Source organism: Notamacropus eugenii, chromosome 7 (genome assembly GCF_028372415.1).
Source record: "Notamacropus eugenii isolate mMacEug1 chromosome 7, mMacEug1.pri_v2, whole genome shotgun sequence".
NCBI classification, from domain to species: domain Eukaryota; kingdom Metazoa; phylum Chordata; class Mammalia; order Diprotodontia; family Macropodidae; genus Notamacropus; species Notamacropus eugenii.
Genome location: NC_092878.1, coordinates 29,554,398 through 29,576,075, shown reverse-complemented (window position 1 = coordinate 29,576,075; position 21,678 = coordinate 29,554,398). Strand labels below are relative to the sequence as shown.

At 35.4% G+C, this 21,678-nt stretch overlaps 1 protein-coding gene across 1 annotated transcript in view; it reads left to right on the top strand.

The window, feature by feature from the left end:
- The window catches only part of UBR1 (ubiquitin protein ligase E3 component n-recognin 1), a 166,901-nt gene that overhangs the window by 64,630 nt on the left and 80,593 nt on the right, over window positions 1-21,678 (top strand). Inside the window, 11 exon segments of the mRNA XM_072624518.1 lie at window positions 5,478-5,616; window positions 8,346-8,408; window positions 8,824-8,947; window positions 9,280-9,384; window positions 10,039-10,127; window positions 11,986-12,084; window positions 13,134-13,291; window positions 15,270-15,369; window positions 16,133-16,261; window positions 17,989-18,169; window positions 20,954-21,015. Of these exon segments, the coding sequence (XP_072480619.1) occupies window positions 5,478-5,616; window positions 8,346-8,408; window positions 8,824-8,947; window positions 9,280-9,384; window positions 10,039-10,127; window positions 11,986-12,084; window positions 13,134-13,291; window positions 15,270-15,369; window positions 16,133-16,261; window positions 17,989-18,169; window positions 20,954-21,015 (1,249 nt within the window).

Sequence of the window (21,678 nt, the reverse complement as noted above, 5' to 3'; positions counted from 1 at the left end):
TCTGATTAAGACACCAGAACTGAGTAGAAACTTTAAAATATAAACACAAGAGTATAGAGAAACTAAGAAATGTTCATTTATTTGAGCAATTGGAAAGAACTATAGATAATAATGACCGTAGCAGTAATTAGGATTTTGATTGCTCTTTAAGGCTAGCATATCCTCATAAGAAATTTGTGAGGTAGGTAGTATTTATTATAACCATTTTACAAATGAAACTAAGGCTGAGAGAAGTTAGGTGACTTGCTCGTGGTCACATAGCTAGTAACTGTCTGAGGCAAGAGTGGAGCTCAGGTCTCCTGGTTCCAAATGTAGCACTCTTTGTACTACATGAGCAGTGTTAGACTCAAATAGAAGTGTATCTTAGGGTCACATATTGACTTAGGAAACCATAACTTAGCATTACCTAAGTTGTATTGTGTTTTTATTTAGTTAAACATTTCCCAATTATATTTTAATCTGACTGAGCTACACTGGGGAATTTTGCTAACCACAAATTTGACACCTCTGCCCTACATCAACTAGCTGCCTGTGATGTAGAGCTAACATTCCAGTGAGAGAGAAGAAATAAGTGGCCCTTTTAAGAGAAAGAAGACAAGAGAGGATAAAAGGGATTCACTTGTTAGTGCAAAATGGAGGAAGAAAGGCTTGCTGATGCTCATAATTGAAGTATGTGAAAAGAAGAGTATGCAGATGTATCAGATTAACCAGTCATTTGAAGTAGAAAAAGGAGATGTAACAGCAAACATAGTGGGATATTTTGTTGTTTTCTTTTTGAAATTCAGTTTCCCAGGCTCAGGCTAAATTGTGAGCATCTGAAGGCTCAATCTCCTTTGAACCTTGATAGTTCACAACTGTGCTGAGTCATGTAGGTTTTGTGCCTACTGATTCTGAGCCAATCAGGAGCTGAGTCTTTGTTATATATATTGGGAGGTTGGTATTTTACTTTGGGGGCTTGCTTATGAGAAGGGTCTTGTGATTCTATGGTTGGGACTCCGAGTAGCCAGATGTTCAGACCCCCTGACTGCTCAGATGTGAAGACTTTCTTGATCCAGGGATATATGTAAAGTATATAACAATATTGCTTTGATTCAGGCAGTAGAGCTCTGTCTGTCGACCTTTATTTCTCTGCTTATATTTTCCCTGTTTGTATTTTCTCTGATGTTCAAGGTGCTGTCATTTGCTCCAAATTAGTGAATTTAATTAAAAAACTTAAACAGCTATCTTTCCTGGTAAAGCAGATCTAAGACCTGTGCTAGCAGCCATCCAGGATATGCCAGTGTGGTTGCCTTTACAGGAGGGTTGAACTCATTTACATAAACAGTGTTTAAATGCAGCTAACTATAAGCAAACAAGTGGAGTTGGGTGTGGGAAGAATAATACCTTAGAAGAAATAGCTGTAAAAACATAGGAAAACAATCCACTGATCATCTTTTGGCGAAATTACAGAACTGTCAGTTCAAGGAAAAAATATTGCAAATGTCCAGAAAGAAACAATTCAAGTATTGGGGAGTCACAATCAGGATTATACAGGATTTAGCAACAGCAGCAAAGGATCAGAGGTCATAGAGCATGATAATTCTTTAAGGCAGAGAAGCCAGGACTACAACTAAGAATCACCTACTCAGTGAAATTAAGCATAATAATAATAATAAGGGAAAAAATGGTCATTCAAGGAAATAGAAATACTTCAAGCCTTTATAAGGAGTATACAGAATTGAATAAAAAAATTGATCCCTAATATCAAGACCCAAAAGAAGCCTAAAAAAGTAAAAAGGGAAAAGAAAACACAAGGAATTCAGTGGAGGTGAACTGTTTACATCACTGTAAAAAGTAAAGATGATACTTGTAATTCTTAAGAATTGTACCACTACTAGAGCAGCTAGAAGGAATATACATGGATAGAGGGTATGGGTATGAGGTGAATTTGAGGGAGTGGCATAAAAAGTAACTAAGGGATGAGAAAGAGTACATTGAGTGCAGAAGGAAGGGAAAGGTAGAATGGGGTAAATTATTTCACATGAAGAGGTGTGAAAAACCTGTTACAGTAGAGGAGAAGACAGGAAGGTAGATAATGGACATTTCTTGACTCTTACTCTCATCAGTATTGACTCAAAAAGGGAATAATATACACAGTCAGTTGAATATGGAAATCTGTCTTACCCAAGAGAGAAGTAGGAGGGGAGACTGACAGAAGGGAGGGCAGATTGGGGGAGGTGGTAGACAGAAGGAAAACGCTAGTGAGAAGGGAAAGGGTGAAAGAAGAGGGCAAACAGAAAAATAGGATGGAAGGAAATATACGGTAATCATAATTGTGAATGTGAATGGGTTGAACTATCCCATAAAATGGAAGCTGATAGTAGAGTGGAACAAAAACCAGAATTCTACAATATGTTGTTTACAAGAAACACCCATGAAGAAGAGACACATAGAGTAGAGGTAAGGGGCTGGAGCAGAATCTTTTATGCTTCAGCTGAAGTTAAAAAAAAGCAATGGTAGCAATCTTGATCTCAGACAAAGCAAAAATAAAAATAAACCTAATTAAAAGAGATAAGGCATAGACAATGAACTAATATCAATACTAAACAAATATGCACCAAGTGGTATAGCATCCAGATTCTTAAGGGAGAAGTTAAATGAGTTACAGGCTCATAACCAAACAAGGCATAGCATTACAAAATGTTAAATAGATAATTTTGGTTATATTAAATGAAAAAGCTTTTGTGCAAACAAAACCAATGCAACCAAGATTAGAAGGAAAGCAGAAAGCTGGGAACCAATCTTTACATCAAGTGTCTCTGATAAGGACTTCATTTCTCAAATATATAGAGAACTGAATTTATAAGAATATAAGCTATTCCCCAATTGATAAATTGTCAAAGGATATGAACAGGCAGTTTTTAGATGAAAAAAAAATCAAAACTATCTATAGACATATGAAGAAGTGCTCCAAATCACTTTTGATTAGAGAAATGCAAATTAAAACAATTCACACCTATCACATTGGCCAATGTGACAAAAAAGAAAATGATTAATGTTGGGAGGATGTGGGAAAATTGGTACACTAATGCATTGTTGGTGGAGTTGTGAACTGATACATCATTCTAGAGAACAGTTTGTAACTATGCCCAAAAGGCTACCAAGCTGTGTATACCCTTTGATCTAGCAATACCACTACTAGGTCTCCATTCCAAAGAGATCATAAAAAAAGGGGAAAAGACCTGCATGTGAAAATATATTTATAGCAGTCCTTTTCATATTGGCCAAATATTGGAAATTGAGGGGATACCCATTACTTGGGGTATGGCTGAACAAACTGTGGTATATGAAAGTAATAGAATACTATTGTGAGTAAGAAATGATGAGCAGGCAGATTTCGGAAAAATCTGGAAAGACGTGTGAATTGATGCAGTGAAATGAGCAGAGCCAAAGCACTATACACAGTATCAGCAACATTGTGTGATGATGCACCATGAATAACTCAGCTCTTCCCAGCAACAATGATCCAAGACAAGTACAAAGGACTCATGAAGGAAAATGCTGTCCACATTCAGATAAAGAGCTGGTGGACTCTAAATGCAGATCAAAGCATACTATTTTCTACTTACTTTATTCTTTTTCTTGGTTTTTTTTCTTTCGACCTGTTTCTTCTTTCACAACTGTGACTAATATGGAAATATGTACTACATGATAGCACATGTATAACCTCTATCAATTTGCCTACCATTTTAGGGAGAGGAAAAGGGAGGGAAGGAGGGAGAAAAATTTGAAACTGAAAATCTTGTAAAAAATGAGTGCTAAAAATTGTCCTGACGTGTAACTGGGGGAAAAAAACCCTCAAAATAAAAGAAAAACAGCTAAAGAGTTCTCTGATCTGGGTAATGACTAGCCTGGTCTCAAGAAGATTTATGAGGAAGAATGCTACCCTCCCGACAGAAAGATGATGTACTCAGGGCATAAAAAAAAGACATGCATTTTGGGGCATGGCCACTTGTAGTCTTGAGGTTTTTTTGACTATGCTTATTTGTTATAGGGTTTTGACTTTTTCCCCCTAGGGTTTTTTTCTTTTAATTGGTAGGGTGAAGTTAGGGGATAGTAATACTGGTGCCAGAAAAACAGTCATTGAAACACTTTTGAGATGTATGGAAGAGAACGGAAGGAGGTACAGACAGGACAGATTTAAATGTAATGCAAGGAATTTATTATATATTTTTAAAAGTCCAGGTAATATGAAATGGAGATTCACAATTTCATATACAATCCTCTTTTTTATGTTCTGCACTGTATATGGTAATATTATACTCCCCCTTTAGTTGTTTTTCATAATAGAAAAAAGTTGGGTTTGTTTTTTTTAAAAGATTTCATCAAAGGAATGTCATTCAAGTTAGACCTTGAAGGCCCCAAGTCTTAGTACAGCTGTTTTCTGAACTTCATGTATTCTTGGTTTATAAATTCTCAGAGTGTCGTGAGATGAGAATGAGAGAGGAAACTGGGAAGGCAGTAATATTGATAGCACCACAGTGATCATGAGTTATTTTAGTTTAAAAGAGCATTAACTATTTCTAGTCTAGAAACTACTCATCAGACAATCTAAACGAGGGAATAAAGGACACTGCACATAAAGTACCTAATGTAGAATAGGTGAGATTGTCACTTATTATTTGGCATCTGCAAACTGGCGCCCACCTGTTTTTCCAGCATTATTATATATTATTCCCCTTCCTGTACTCGACCATCCAGTAAGATTAGTAAGGTTACTTCTTCTTCCTGTTCCTCACACATGACTTTCCAGGTCTTATATCTTATCCTTTGCTCTCACTGTTCCCCAGGCCTTGAATACCCTCCTTTCTTACCTCCCTTTCTTAGAAACCTTTGTTCCAAACTTCTGCTCAAGTACTACTTTCTAAATGAAGCCTTTCTTCATACCCCTTTATACAGCTGCTGATGTCCTCCATCCCCAAACTATCTCATTTATTTTATATACATCCTTTATATATTTCTTTGTACGTATTGTTTCCCTCAATAGAAGGGCAGCAGCCCTTTCATTTTTATTTTTATATCTTCAGCACCTGGTTTAGGGTCTGGCATAACATTCTTAGAATCTAGATCTAGAGCTAGGAGGGACCTCAGAGATCATTGATTCCAAGCCCCTCATTTTACAGGTGATGAAACTGAGACCCATGAAAATTAATTGACTTTCTCAAAATTTCACAGCTAATGGACAGCAGACATGGGGTTTGAACCCAGATCCTCTGATTTCAGACACAGTGTTCTTTCTATTATCTCACACTGCTATCTCATAATAGGCATTTAATAAATGCTTGTTGATTGGTTAACTTAAAACTTAAAAAGAGTTATGAGAATAAGTCTAATGTAAATAATGGAATCTTATTATGTTTTCTTTTTATATGTATGCCAAATGCCATTTGTACATGTATGCCTTTGATTACCTAGTTGTCTCATTTTTTCTTCATTAGGGAGAAAACTGAAAGATACTATTGTGTCCTTTTCAATGATGAACACCATTCTTATGACCATGTTATATATAGTCTACAGAAAGCCCTTAAATGTGAACTTGCAGAAGCTCAATTGCATACCACTGCCATAGACAAAGAGGTTAGTGAAATGTTATTCTCTTGCAATTATATTGTCCGGTGTATTAGTCATCAGTCAGTCCAGTAGATATTTATTTAGCATTTACTAGCTTTATTAGGCACTAGCATCCTTTCAATTTAATCGTCATAATATTAACTCTCCCAGAATAATGAAATAAGAAGAACATTTCCACCAATGCTTGGTTAGTTCTTTTGACTTATCTGAGATTTTGAATAATCTCACACTCAGTCTTTTTCTTATTATTTTGATAATGAAGATGAGTATATTTAGTGACACTCAAGATGATGTATGTAGTATATTTTAATATAATGGAAAAGCAGATCAAGTAAACCTGCTATAGTTGCTTTACTTATTTTATTTTCTTTAGTCTATGAAATTGTTTAATTTTTATATAACCTAGTGCTACTTTTGAATCATTTTAATAGTTTATTAGATCTTAAGCATTCATTGCTTACCATATACATATTCTGTTCACTAAATTACAGGGAGTTAAAGAAGCAGTAGAAGACCTAGTCTCTGCTTTTGATCTATTTGTAATCTGATTGGGAAAACATTATTTATACATGAAAGATTTCAGTTTCCTCATTATTCTCTGCACAGGCATTTTAAACTAAAAGTTTAACTTTTTTCCTCTTGTATTTGTGCACTGCTTATGGAAGTTGTAACTGTAAAAGGATCAACAGGCAACCCACAGAAGGAAAGACAAGAAGTAAAGAGTCTTAAACAGTCTACATGCTGAATAATCAACTCCTGAGTAATCAAGAGTCGAGTATGCCGTGTTTTACATAGTTGACAGCAATCAAATTTCTTACCAACTTTTTAATGCATGTTGTAAAAGTCTTGCATATATGTGTATTATATGTGATGGAAGCTATTTCTTTTTATGCTAATGTTTTATGCTGAAATACAATTAACTTTTCCCTTAGGTGTATTGTCAAATTACTTTTAAAAAAATGTAAATGCTAAGGGACAACATTGTGTTCTTTTGAATATTTACTGTAAAGACATTTGTTTTGCATTTACGAAGGGATTTACTTCTATCCTGTAAATATAATGAGATTTAGTACTTTCTGAACCTTAAAAGTATTATGTGAATGTAAGTTATTATCATTATTCAATATTTTATCTCCCAGGTGGAGCTGAAAGCAGAAGTACTATATCTAATGGTTTAAAAGCATTTAAACTCTTTTTAAAAAATTAGTTCATTTGTTTTCAGTTTTCTGCAATCACTTCCATAAATCTTAGATTTTCTCTCCCTCCCTCCCGAGACGGTGTGCAATATTATATGGGTTCTACACATACATTCTTACTAAATGCATTTTCACCTTAGGCATGTTGCATGGAAGAATTAAAATGAATGGGAGAAACCATGAGAAAAACCAAAACACAAGAGAAAATGGTCTGCTTCATTCTGCAATCCAATTCCATAGTTCTTTCTCTGAATGTAAATGGCATTTTGCCTCAACAGTCCATCGGAAATTTTATAGTTTCTTGCATTGGTGTGAAGGGCAAAGTCTACCAGAAAAATTCCTCGCCTACTGTAGTTGCTGCTGTGTACAAAGTTCTCCTGGTTTTGTTCCTTTCACTCAGCATCAGTTCATATAAGTCCTTCTAGGCCTCTCTGAAGTCTTCCTGTTCATCACTTCTTATAGCACAGTAGTATTCCATTACATCTATATACCACAACTTGTTCAACCATTCCCCAGTTGATGGACATCCTCTTGATTTCCAGTTCTTGACCACCACAAAGAGAGCTACTGGAAATATTTTTGTACAAGTGGGACCCTTTTCCATTTTTATGATCTCTTTGGGATACAGTCCTAGAAATGATAGTGCTGGGTCATTTAAACTCTTTTAATGACTGACTCTATATTATAGCCAGGTGATTGCTTTATGTTAAGCTTTGGCCCACACGGTAGAATGGGGTGACTAGTTTAGTTAGTAGTAACTATTAACATTTATATCTAACAACGGATGCTAGCCTTAATGAGACTGTTATATATTCTCCAGAACGTAAAGCCCATCTTCCCTTGTGCCATTCCAGAGGTGAATAGAATGGTAAAAGGCCTGGAAATTATGCCACATAACAAACAGTTTCAGTAACTAGGGCTGTCCGATTCCCCTTTCAGTTGCTGTCTCTTACCACCTCCAAACAAAAAGGTGGTAATAGTAATAATCTAGCAGAGAAGTGAGTTTTCAATCACTTGAGATCTTCCAAGTAGAGACTCACTGATCACTTCCTTGGGATGTTGAAGATGGGATTTGCACTTTGGGTAAGGGTGAACTAGATGACTTTTATGGATTATGTAATTGTGTGAGTTCAGAAATGGTGTGAGGATCAGTGTACTGCTATACTTGAGTAACTTTTCATATCCTCAAGTCTGTGAAGCTCAGGGAACCCTAGGCCCAGTACTTATTTCTTAGGCAGACAACACAAGAGTCTGTTACTTTCATAAAAGACACCATGAACTTAAGACAAAGGTACAGTTCTGATCTTAGTAATATTCTGAAGCTATAGGGTTAGAGAGATCTGGGCTGTCTAGCCACCAGCCTTCATTTTTCCTTTTTGGAATTCTGAGTGAACATAGTAGAGATGGACTCATCTTTGGTCTAGGCTTCAGCAAGCAAGTTTTAATATTTCACAGTTTGTTAGAGTTTTAGTACCAGTGTAACGTACTGTTGATGTCACTCCATTATTTAATAATCCTCCAAATTTTGTTTACAATTAGGGTCGTCGGGCTGTTAAACTAGGATCTTGTGTTCTTTGTCGAGAAGCAAAGGAAAGTATCAAGGTAACTGCTTTTGGAAGTATGTGAACATACAGAGGGAACCATGAGAGAGCTGTGTCGATGGAGGAGAACTTGAGAGTTGTGGTCCAGAGGGGATGATTGATTATAGGAGAGGGAACAAGACATCACACAGAATAAAGTTGACCATACAAGCTAAATCCAACTGATATGATCATTGCCTTCCAAGAGGTTGATGGATCACTGTTTAACATGTTCTGTTTTTCTTTCCCCATTGATATTAGAAGGAAGGAGTTAAATAAAGATGAAAAGGAATTGAGATAAATTTTAGATGAATTCAACGAATTATAAGATTCTATTGTTTAAAATCTAAAGGCAGTTAAGCTAAGTTTTGAATTATGCTTTAGGTTTTCCTAACAATCTATTCTTTGTTTTCTTTAATTATTTTCTGTATCTTTAGTTTCATTCAGAAAATGTTTCTCAGCATCCACTTCATGTAGAAGTTCTATATGCTGATGTTATGGCTCATCAGAAATTTGCCTTGCGCCTTGGCATCTGGTTGAACAAACTTATGAGCTATTCAAGTAAGCACATATTCCTTTGTATTTCTTATAAACATTCTTTTCTTGCCCATGGTTTTAAAATCTGATTGAATAGACTATGTTTGAAATTAAGGTGATCATATTAATATATTTCCCCCTTTGTTAAGCTTTTGATATGTTTTCAGGGTCATATCTTGTATTTTTAATAGGTTCTTAATTGCTTCTTAATCCCTTAAAATCAAGCAGCAAGTTGTTAATGTTTGACTATTAGTTTAAAACTGGTAATTTTGATATTTAAAGACAATATGGTCTATGTGTTTTTTGGAGAAGGATTGAGAAAAGTATGAATGTTTGCATCTATTTTTCTTTCCCAGGTGATTTTCGGCAGATCTTCTGCCAGGCCTGCCTCCAAGAAGATGTCCCTGGTGATCCCTGCCACATAAGCAGGTTAATGCTTTGGGATGCAAAGCTTTATAAAGGTGGGTAGATCTTATGACTGAATAAGAGCCATAATCCATTTTAACAGGAATGTCCCCCAGCGTTAAATTGATTGACTTTGTTGATTTTAAAATGCTAGGATACCTGAAGGTAAAGAGATTATTTAGTCATTTTTTAGTGAAAGGGGATATTCTTTTAGGCCGGCCTCAGTTATCAAGCTTGTACTTCTCTAACCTCAGTTTCTCTTCAACTCCTCTGTTAGTCAGGGCCAGTAAATAATAGGTATTCACATGGTAGTACCTTCATTGATCTTATTCAGATTTCTCTTGAAAAATTCTTCATTAGGGAGAAAAACGTTAAGGAGAGGACAGAGGGAAAGAGGAATGATGGTAATAAAACCAGAAAAGATAGAAGGGGCTGTTCAAGGAAGGTTATTCTTTCAATATTTTTAATAAATCCATATTTATTATATCATTGTGAAATAAGAGGAAAGGTTAACTGAGGATGTTATTTTGAAGAGTTATAGAAATGCTGGCATATGGAGAAAACAAGAAAAGCTGCATTTACGGCTTTATATTATTAACAGTGCCGAATTAATATTTTGGTTGAGGCCTGTTAGCATGCTCATTATTTTTAGAATATCCTGGAAAATTTTCCTGCATTCTACCCCCATAAAAATGTTATTTTTTTCACAGGTGCACGTAAGATACTTCATGAATTGATCTTCAGTACTTTTTTCATGGAAGGAGAATATAAAAAACTCTTTGCCATGGAATTTGTGAAGGTAATTGTTTATTATCTATAGGTAAATGAAAATATTAGTCTGTGACTATAAATACGGTGATTTTTATAAGTAAAAGAATAGAAGTTGAGTGCTTTTGAAAAGCTTGATTTTTATAGTTCATTTTCACTGTTTTCTTTCAGCACCTGATAGTCTCGTAAATGGTTTCTTGTAGAGAGCACAAAACCATGCAAGGGGAGGACATACTATCCCATTTACATAAATACTCAGTTTACTTAATCTCTTCATTCATTAATGTATTGAAGCAGAAGATGAATTAGAGAAATGGTTTCAGATTAAGGGGACGAAGAGTTATATAGCTGAGAAGCAGGAATCAGGTTAGGAACTAGAATTATACTTATATTTTCAAGGCTAATGAAAATGAAAAGGGAAGCTTTAATCCTATCTCCTCCCCTGTTTTACTCTGATAGAGCTATACTTTAATTGGTGTAGATATTTTTTCCATTGATGCAGTTTTTTGTCTCTGTATTTCCTTCCTTAAATCTTCCACAGAGGATTTACCCAATACTCTTAATCCTTTTATCTTTTTTATTTTATTTCTTGAATTATTGCTTAGTTTTTCCCACATTTATAATTTGTTTTCTCAGTTCCTTTTACCCTCCATAGGTTTTACACATAGTAGGTGTTCAATAAATATTAGCTGATTTGATTTTTATTTTTAAGCAGTTCTGAGGGATCCTGAGATTGGTCCAAGAAAAAGAGTCAGGCTTAGATTGGAAGTGGAAGGTGGCATGAAGTTTATGATAGAAAAGTATAGAGAGTATGATGAAATTACAAGTTGAAATATATGCAAACAGAATGAACTTATGAATAAGCAACCCATAACATGATCATTAAGAATAAGCTAGGATCTTTTGGGATACATCCTTGAATTTCAGATTGATAGCAAGAAAGGCAGTCCTGTTGTTCTAAAACATGTCCCTTTTTGCCATTATCAGGCAGAATATTGAACATAAATTCAATATCAGTACAGCAACCAGTATCATTTTTAGGTAAAAGCTTGTCTCCCCTGCTGGTAATATTTGTTTGGATCTAACACCATGGCTGCAGCTTATGAATGAGAATTTTAAAAATGATAGCCCTGGAATTTTGAGTGAGTTTTTTGAAGACTCTTCTTAGTGATTTGTCCCCAAGAAGCTAGGTACAAAGAAGGGCCTATCCCTATCGTAACACATTTTCTTTGTAAGGTGTAAAGAGGTAATTTCTACCTTGCAACTGCCCCACCTGTCTTCTTGCTTTTGAATTAGAGCCATTCTGAATATAAAGCCCCATTCAGAATAATTCTAAGCATACATATGCTGCATTACTTCCACTCCTCAGTTCTAAAGTTATCCAATTTCAGTAGGGATTCTTCATCACTTTAGGAAATTTCTTTTTGTTTTTTAAAAAAAACCTTTAAAAGGTATTTTTACCTACTAAAAAAGTGTTTTAATTATGAACTTAATAATCATCAACAGACACGAAGGGGAAGCCCCTTGTTCTGTGCTGAGTATTTCCTAAGATCCTAGAGGTATGAAGAGGGTCCCACCCAATCCTAGCTCTTTGAAGCTGCCTCTGGGCTATTTCATAGCTCTCAGATTTGTTGCTTTGGGTTATTGAACTGACACAGGTGCTTGCAAAATGTTATTAATCAGCACAATATCTCTAGTAAATAGAGATTATGTTTCGTTTAGACCCATAGATGGAGAGCTTAGGGACATATAAAAACGATAGGCCTGTGGATAGAATTCAGGTTTCTTGATGTTTCTGATAGTGTTTGTCCCTGTGTATGAGTAAAACTCAGTGGTTTGAAAAGTTTCCAATAATGGTTTGTAATCAAGATTCTGTAAAAATCTTTCAGTTTTATAAACCACTACAGAAAGACTACATCAGTGATGATCATGATAGAAGTCTCTCTGTGACTGCATTGTCAGTTCAGATGTTTACTGTTCCTACTCTGGTACGTACACATTACTGCTTTTTGCCTATTCCTTGTTGTTCAGATTACTTTTAAATTTTCTTAAAATTAAAGCAATCAATAAAATTGCCACTCATCTACTTGCTGCCCAAACTGCATAAATCCCTGAGTACAGACTTTTCCTGGTAATGAATGTGAGAAATCTCTCAAGGTTCACATATTCATTCTGGGCCCATACAGCTAAGTCAAGCCTGCTTTCTGAATGTGTGTGTATGTGTATATGAAAAATTTGTTTTTGTTAAATATTCTTTCCTAAATATTTTTGTTTTGTTTTGGAATAAGAAGCCAGGATAAGAGGGAGAGTTACTGAAGGTTTCCATTTGTTGGAGATTATAGTACCTAGCCCTCCAGTATAGAGAGCCCTGCTTTCCTTGATATCTCCTGAGAGATCAGCTCTGTTTTCTCTGTGTATTTTTAGCAAACTAGATAATAGTTTGAGAGAGCAGAATAGTGCACGATTCAGTGCAAAGAATGTTGCATCTGAAGTTAGTGGGCCAGCTTTTTTATTTGGCAAGGTTACTTAACTTCTGGGTTTCAGAAGGGTTGGACTAGATGATTTCCACTTCTTTCTGTTTCTGAATCTTAATTCTATGATTATAAGCAAAGATGATAGCTCTAGACACTCACTAGTTGTTTGACCTTGGGCAAGTCACTTAACCCCAATTGCCTCATCCTGGGTCATCTTCAGTCATCCTGATGAATATCTGGTCACTGGATTCAGATGGCTCTGGAGGAGAAGTGAGGCTGGTGACCTGCATAGCCCTCCCTCATTCAAAACAAAGTCAAGTGCAAGTCGTGTCATTATTTCTATGATGGTGTGGTCAATTTTGAAAGGTATGTCTGTTTTCTATGCTGTTCCTTACATGAAAATTGATAATGAGTATACATCCTGGTTCTCTAATGAGTTTTATGGTGGTAAGGTTGAGGATTTTTAGATTGAGTTCTGACTTTGTTTTCTAAAATTTGCTGAATAAATGAATGATGTACATATGAGGACTTGATATTAAAGTCGGTATTGCAACACCGTGCAGGCTCGTCACCTCATTGAAGAACAGAATGTCATCTCGGTCATTACTGAGACACTGCTGGAAGTTTTACCAGAGTACTTGGATAAGAACAGCAAGTTCAACTTTCAGGGGTACAGCCAGGACAAGCTGGGAAGGGTGTATGCAGTTATATGTGACCTCAAGTGAGTTGGTTGTGGGGATTCTGGGGTGTGTATTTTTCCTTTATTTCTCCCTTTGAGATAAACCATGAATATATCTTGTTACATAAGATTTTATTTGTTGAAGTGTAAGAAACAAAGGATTGCTGTGTATCCATGCCCATATTCATAATTGAGATAATATCGCCTTGTCATATCCTAGTTTCATTGTGCCTCAACCTCAGTTTGGATAGTAGGAAGAATTTGCTGGTCATAGAGAGCAATCAAGAGCGCTTTCCTTGTGACAACTGCAGTTTCAAGTGATGCTCTGTTGCACACTGGGCCACAAGGACAAGAACCATGCTGATGCAGGAGGATTTTGAGAAACCCTTCTCTAAAGGTGTTAGAATAATCCTATTTCTGAACCTGTGAACCACCTTTGGTATGTTATCAAGGTGACAGTCAGGCTCCCTCTGCAAAGCTTGGATATATAGAGTACGGAGCTTGGCTCCCTTGCTTCTCTTTGGTCTCTTCCAAACTGATGTTGAAGCACACTTTTTATTTTTTTGGGCACCGTTGCATTTGATCAGTAACTGTTTTCTGTTCATGCTTTTCTCTTCAAGTATTCTAACTGCTAGGTAAGCAGTGATGAATAAATTGTCTATTTAAATGTTTAAGAATTTAATGGTTTTTTTCCTAATGGAAATGAAAAAGGAAAAGAAGAAAATTAGATTATATCTTTTCTTTTTTTTTTTTTGTCTTTTACCAAGCTTTTGCTAACATTTCCCTTCTGTGGTTTCTTGTTCTTTTGTAAGATAATACTTGCAGATGATTTTATATTCTAAGCCGTTGTTGCCCATGACTACTATAAATACGTATCAGAGAGACAAAATGTTTGCTGGCTGAGGTATTTTTTAGGCTTTTTTACTTTCCTTTACTTTAATTAAACTTCATTTAGAAATCATGGGATGGCAGTTTGGTGATTGCTCTTTTGTTCATTTCTTTCTCCTCCACCTTTTTTTTGTAAGCACCAGCAGCTTGTTTAAATAGGTCCTCTTGGAGCAGTCTCAACCACATATTCTGTCTTCTTATTTTTTGTATATTAATTTTGATCTTTACTTTGACAAATTTTGCCATATATTGCTGTTTGAAAATGACTACCTCATTAATAACCAGTCATTTCTTGTATTAGAATCTAATCAGTTAAATTTTTTTGTTTTATTTAAAGGTTTGCTGTGTTTCATACCTCCTGCTATATGAAGAGATGGCTCACAGGCTTAAAAACTTTGTAAAGAAAGTTTTTGAACTATGTAGACTACAGGAATGTGGCTTCTGAGTAGTCTTTGACCCCTTCCTTTTCTCATTCCTGAACAAGACTTTACAACATATACTGACATTTGCATTGAAGACACAAAGTGTTAAAGTGTATGTCTTGAGTGTCTTAGAAGTTCCTTGAATCATGATATCTCTATGAAGTTTTTCATGGGATTGCTATCTGCTTACCTTCTGCAACAGCATCTGCACATAGACTGTAGTTATCTTCATAGCAATTTTTTTTGCAAATGCATGCCAGTCTCCCAGGAAATGAAACCTCTTATCTGTGTGATAAAACCATCCCTGCCAACTCTGTAATTTGCCTCGTTATAACAAGCCTGTCAGCCATTTCTCCATTTAGCATGATGTTGATCTGGATTACATTCAACCTAGGAAATCCCTGTGGAAGCCTTGGTTAGGTTAGGTCAGTTCTTTGCCCAGTTAAGGAGCCATACCTGCCTCACAGGATGTAGCATACAGGTGGATTTTTCCCTTGTCTGACATTTGCCAGAGTATTCATATTCACATTCAGGCTTTATTGGACAGAAAGTAAACTAGCATATCCAGATCCCTATTTGCCATAAATGAGATGGTGGATTTTTTTTGTTGCTTTCTTTAAAGAATGTTAACGATGGTGTTTGTAATCCAGTGAATTATAAAATTATCTCTAGGTAGGAAAGTAACATATTTCCTTGTCTTTTTGAAACAGGTATATCCTCATCAGTAAGCCTGCAGTATGGTCAGAAAAATTAAAAGTACAGTTTCTTGAAGGTTTTCGATCTTTCCTGAAGATTCTTGCATGCATGCAGGTACTTTATTATCTCTGGTCATCATTAATGGAAGACACATAGAGAAATGATATTAAATGTATCTGAAGTCATTCTGGTCTTTTTATCTGTGAGGATCACGTATGACAAGTTTTCTTTTTTTCACTAAATGTAGGAGGCAGTTTAGTATAAGGAAAAGAAAGCTAACTCTAGAGTCAGACAACCCAGATTTTCAAATCCTGCCTCTAATAATACCTGTGTGACCTTGGGCAAGTTACTTAACCTCCCATAACCTCAGTTTCCTCATCTGTAAAATGTAGAGTTTGGACCAGATGACCTCTGAGGTTTCTTGAGGCTGCAGAGCCCTGATTGCATAAATATTTGTAATGATTTATGCTTTTTATTTTGAAGATAATTACCTTAATTGAGAAAGAACAAAGTAGAAGTTTATGATATATACCTCCCAGATAGAATTTCCATTATGGACTCTTTTAACATTCTGTTAGTATTTCACTTTACCTCTTTATAAAATAAACCACTGTTTTTTTTTTTAAGTTCTCTAGTATGTTTAGTTTATGTAAATTGAAGGCATTTTATTATTCTTTTTCTGTTAAAATATATTTCTTTGGATTGTGAAAATACTACCTTTAAAAAAAGAGAACAATCATGTTTTTATACACATACGCACATCCACATATATACATACATATACACATATATGTGTGTACATGTTTATAGGTGTCGATATCTATAGCTATATTTTTAAAGTGTGTGTGTGTGTGTGTGTATTGGGTTTTATTCTCAGGGAATGGAAGAGATCAAAAGGCAAGTGGGGCAGCACATTGAAGTGGAGCCAGATTGGGAAGCCGCCATTGCTATTCAGATGCAGTTGAAAAACATTCTTCTAATGTTCCAAGAGTGGTGCGCTTCTGATGTAAGTCAGTCTTATCTATGAGATGGTTTTTTTCTCTTTTATGTCTTTGCTTAAGTTTTTTCCCTACTGGAATATCCTCCCTCTCTCTTTCCAGCTTATAAAATCATACCCGTCCTTTTAGGCCCAGTTCAAAGGGCACTTGTTTTTATTATAACTCTTACTTTTATTCCAGCTAGAAGTTGTAATATGACAATTAACACATACTGCCTTACATTTGACTTGTGTACATTTCTTGTCTTCTTTAAGAGATTCAGACCACCTATAAATGTACTGGCTTTCTTTGTATTCAAAAAGACAATTTTAATGCTGTGCTTTGTACATAGGAAGAATTCAGTAAATATTTGTTGAATGAATGAATGAATAGGTCCCACATATCTAGTAAGGAGCATATTTTCTTTACCTTGAATCCTTTCTGCCCTCTGGCATCACTTTATATCATCAGTATTTACCCAGTCTTCAAGGTTTGAAACCTGGTGTTATCTTTGACATTTAGTTCTCCCTCACCTCTCATCACCAGTTAGTTAGTTACTAAGGCCTATGAGTTCTGCCCTCATGACATCTCTCATATCCATTCCCCTTCTTTCTTGTCCTAGTGCCAGCACCCTAGCACAGGTTTTCATTGCTACTTGCTTGGACTATTTATTTTATTAGCCTCCTGAGAGACCTTCTTTACCCTATTCTCTCACCCTTCTAGGCTGTCTGATGATTTAATCATATTGCTCCTCTGCTCAGAAGTCTTCATTGATTCCCCATTGCCTACTGAACAGTTCGTGTTCTTTTACCTGGCTTTTAAGACTCCGTCATCCCCATCCCAAACGCTCCCCTACAGTATGTCATCACCCTACCTTTCAAGCCTTACATGACTCCCACCAAAGATTTGGAAGGGACTACAGAGGCTCTCTCATCAAAAAGTGCCTTCTGATTTATCCTGTAAGTGGTCACCCAAACTTTACTTCTGTGCTTTTTGGGAGTTGGCATATGCTGCCTCCAAAAGCAGAGCATTCCACTTCTGGATAGTTTTAAGTCATTAGGAAGTTTTTCCTTAGAGCAAACCTACATTTTCCTCATTAAACCTGTATCCATTGCTACTTATTTAACCCCCCCATTGCCAAGAAGATCGTATTCAATTCCTCTTCCATTTAATAGCCTTTCAAACACTTGATGATGACTGTTATATTTTAGTAAATGTTCCCTTTTTACAAGGCAGAACATCCCCAGCCTCTTCACGTGATTCTTATGTATCACTTTCTCTAGGCCCTTTACCATCTTAGTTGCCCTCTGTGTACTCCATGTACTTACAGCCAAGTAGACCACCCTTTGTCTCTTGAATATGTTCTTTCTTGTCCCGGTGTTTTATGCTCATGCCTTTTGAGAACTTTCAAAAATGTATTGGATAATTTAAAAATCCCTTAAATTGTATACTATCCTTGCCTATTCTTCAGCTCTTACTCAGCTTGACTCAAACGCTGCCTTCTTCCAGAAGCTGTTTTCCTTGCTCCTACCTGTCGGTAACAACCTTTTACTCACCTCACAAAGTGCTTTGTGTTATAATTCTCTAATGAACTTTTGTTGTATTTTAGTTATTGGTGTATGTCATATTACCCAGCTAAACCATCTTATCTAAACTTACTTTTTACATGTGGTTGATGTTTAGCAAATTTTTGCTGAATAGAATTAAATGACTGTCTTGTTAACATTCTTGTATTTTTTTTTTTGCTTGTTTTTAGGAAGAACTCTTATTAGCAGCTTATCAAGACTGTTATGAAGCTGTGATGAAATGTACTTTAAGTATGTGTTCTCAGGAAAAGTCTCCAATTTACTTGTATGGCCACACTTTGGAATGCAGGCCCTACAAAGTATCTGTAGATCCTGTCAGCATACATTTGCCACTCTCCAGGACACTTGCAGGTGAGTCTCTTTCTGACTCATTACATTGTCTTTGGTTATTATATATTCAAAGTGATAAAACCTCTTCTTGCTTCCAGAATAGGTCTTTATTCAGAAAGTTCTTTTTTAATTCAGAAAGCTATGTTCCAAAGATCAGTCTAGGAGTTCTAGTTCTTTTTATTATAGAAGTTAAACACAGGTTGACTAGAGAGAGATCTCTATCTAGATAACCTCTCTCTGTCTCTCTCCATACATATATATATATATATATATATATATATATATATATATATATATATACACACACACAAACAGTTGTAGCTATATATCTATACCATCCCTAAATGTAGGGGTGTATATGTCCATCTCTGTGTATCTTTCTATAGAGAGATATCCTATCTATATCTCTGTAGACAGATCTGTACCTATATCTCTGTCTATCACTCTAGCTATCTGTCCATCTAGCAAGATCTCAAATAGCTCATATTCCTACTTATACATATTGTGATCTCACCAGTCCTTTGGGAAACTGGGGATGTCTTTTGCCTGGCACTTTGATCAATAATCTGATAAGGGAGAAAATAAGGTTTTTGAAATTTCAGGAAGATACTTAGTTCCCTTCTTGATCCTATAGTTAAAGCACTCCTACTAGTGGCCCTCACTACTTAAAATTTTATAGAACTTTCCTTTTCTTATCTTTTGCATTGAGTTAGATGGTTTCCTGAATTTATCACGAATTGGAAGTTCTGTTTCCAGTTTTAATATTCTTACTTTCATTCCACTTGTTAATCTACTTCAATAAAACTGCATTGGACTTAAGGGACTTAAAGAGGCATAATTATGTCTTTTAAGATATTGTTAAATAGCACTCAAATTCTTTGGATCAGTAGATCATTTTAATTTAGTAGGTTGTCATTTGGGACACTTGCCTCGGCTGAGACCATGCCAAATATGGGTTGGTTTATTTTTTTATTGGTCAGTCTTATGATTTCATCAGCGTATCAGCTCTTGTAAAGGAAACTCTTATCAATATATATCATCAATGCAGGTTAAAGTATTAGAGTTTTACTTCCAGCCCTGAGAGGTTAAATGTTTTGCTCAGGTAGATATTGGAGTCAGGACTTGAGGGTTACGAGTCCAGTTTCCTATCTGCAGTGAGAAGCTGTGCTGCTTCTCACCAAATACTGTATGCCATACATTGCTGCTTACCCAGTTCTGTCTTGAGCCCCTTACTTTCTTTAACTTCTTTAATAGATTGTAGACCATCTGTAAGAACTTTTCACATTACGCTTTGAAAATTACTGTTCTGTATTACGTACCTAACTAATTTTAAACAGAAACAAACATGTAGCTGTTTGTTCTTGATGCTTCCCAATGTCCAACTCCACCATCATATTGCTAACATCAATATGCTTTCCTGCTAAAATGCTTGAAGTGATGAACAGAATACTTTCAGAAAAACCTGGAAAGACTTACATGAACTGATGCAAAGTGAAGTGAGCAGAACCAGGAGAACATTGTACACAGTAACAGCAATATTGCATGATGATCAACTAATAATGATCTAAGATAATTCCAAAGGACTCATGATGAAAAATGCTGTGTATCTTTAGAGAAAGAACTGATGGAGTTTGCTAATAGCAGCATCCTAATTTTTTTACTTTTTAAATTTTTCTTGGTTTTTTTTTTTTTTTGGTCTTTTTTTCTTTCTCAACTTGACTAATAAGGAAATACGTTTTGGATGACTGCATATGTATAACCTATTTAAAATTGTTTGCTTTCTTAAAGTGGTGGGAGGAGGGAGAGAGAATGGGGAGCTCAAAAATTTTAAAAACAATTGTTAAAAAAATTTTACATGTAATTGGAAAGAATAAAATAGTTTTAAAAAATTGTTGAATCTATCTTTGAGTCCATATATTCTTTTACTCCTATATTCAGTCATTCATCTAATTGTGATGATTTTTTGTTTATTGATGATAGCTCCAAAATATATCCCTTTGCTTTCCTCTTGTCAGGTTCTGATTGCTTCACACCTGATAGTCCATACTTCTTTAGACTTAACCTCATTAAATGGCTGTTTTCAGGGCAAAATCAATATTGATCCTTCTCTGTAACATTTAAGTGATAATAGAAAGAGCTTGTACCTAATCCTTAATATCACATTATTTTCTATCAACATTCTAACTCATCTTAAGAAGAAAAAAAAATCTGTCTTTAAATATCTTCTGAATGTGGATTAAATTTAGAATGATCTCTGTATTTTTTGTGTAACGTATAAGCATATCACTTCTTAAATTTATTGTTGTACACATATATGTTACATATGTTACATATGTGTGTATATATGTATGTATATACATATATTTAATACAGTTGGCCTTTGAGTGATACAGAGTTATAGATTGTAATTAATGGCAGTATGATGTAAAGAATACTGGATTTGGAGTGAAACTAAGTTCATATTATCCCTTAGCCTCCTGCCTTGAAGTAGTATGTAGCATTGAAGAAGTTCTTTTTCCTTTCTGGATCTCAGTATCTAACTAATGTAATCAAATAAAAGAGGAAGCTGTATTTGATAATCTTTATGGTCCTATCTAACTCTAAATCTTTTATACTGTGCTGGCATTTATTAATAACCTTGATCAAAAATGGAATCAGAAATTCAAAGATAAAAATATTTGGAAATAAATCCTGTCAATAAAAAGCAAACTTTTTAAAAGGTTGCCCTATTATCCAGAAGGCATCAAGCTGACTTGAGCGATATTTGTTGGATTTTGTTATACTCATTTTTCTCTCATGTTTTAGGACTTCATGCACGTTTAAGTAAGATTGGCGCCTTTTCAAGACTGCATGAATTTGTGCCTTCAGTAAGTGTTTGTGTTGATTTTTCTTATCTCCCATTTCTAAACATTTCCTAGTTGATAACTAGTAAAAAATATTATGAAGAAATAATGAAGAAGACAAAAAGGATACCTTGAAAATCCACTTGAAATTCTCACTTAGAAAATTAGCATGTGGGACATGTGGAAATTACATTAGAATTTTATAGCTAAAATCGACCTGAGAAAATCCTTAGATCGACTTACACATTTTAAAGATGAGAAAGTTGAAACCCATAGAGGTCAGATGAGTTGCCCAGTCACAAGCTAGTCAGTAAGAAAATTAGAACTAGAACCCAAGTCTCCTTCCTTCTGGTCTAGTGCCATTTTTACCTCACAAAGTATTTAAGTCTTTACTGTTTTGTGTGAGCTATGTCACATTACTTATGGAGCATGTTTCTAGGTTTAAAAACAATTTTCATAAAAGTGTACATTTTGCACTTAGAATTTTTTCTCTTGTGAGCATACCTTGCTGTTTGTTAAGGGGTAATCTCAGAGGAAGGCACGTCATTCTGCCACCCTTCCTCCTACATTGTCTCCCTTTTTTTTTTTTCCCCAGTAAAGCTGTTTCTAGGCCAATAGGGCAGAAAGAACGAGAGCAGGACAGGTACATAGGTCGTCTCCACTCCCACTTTTCCCACAGGGCTTGCT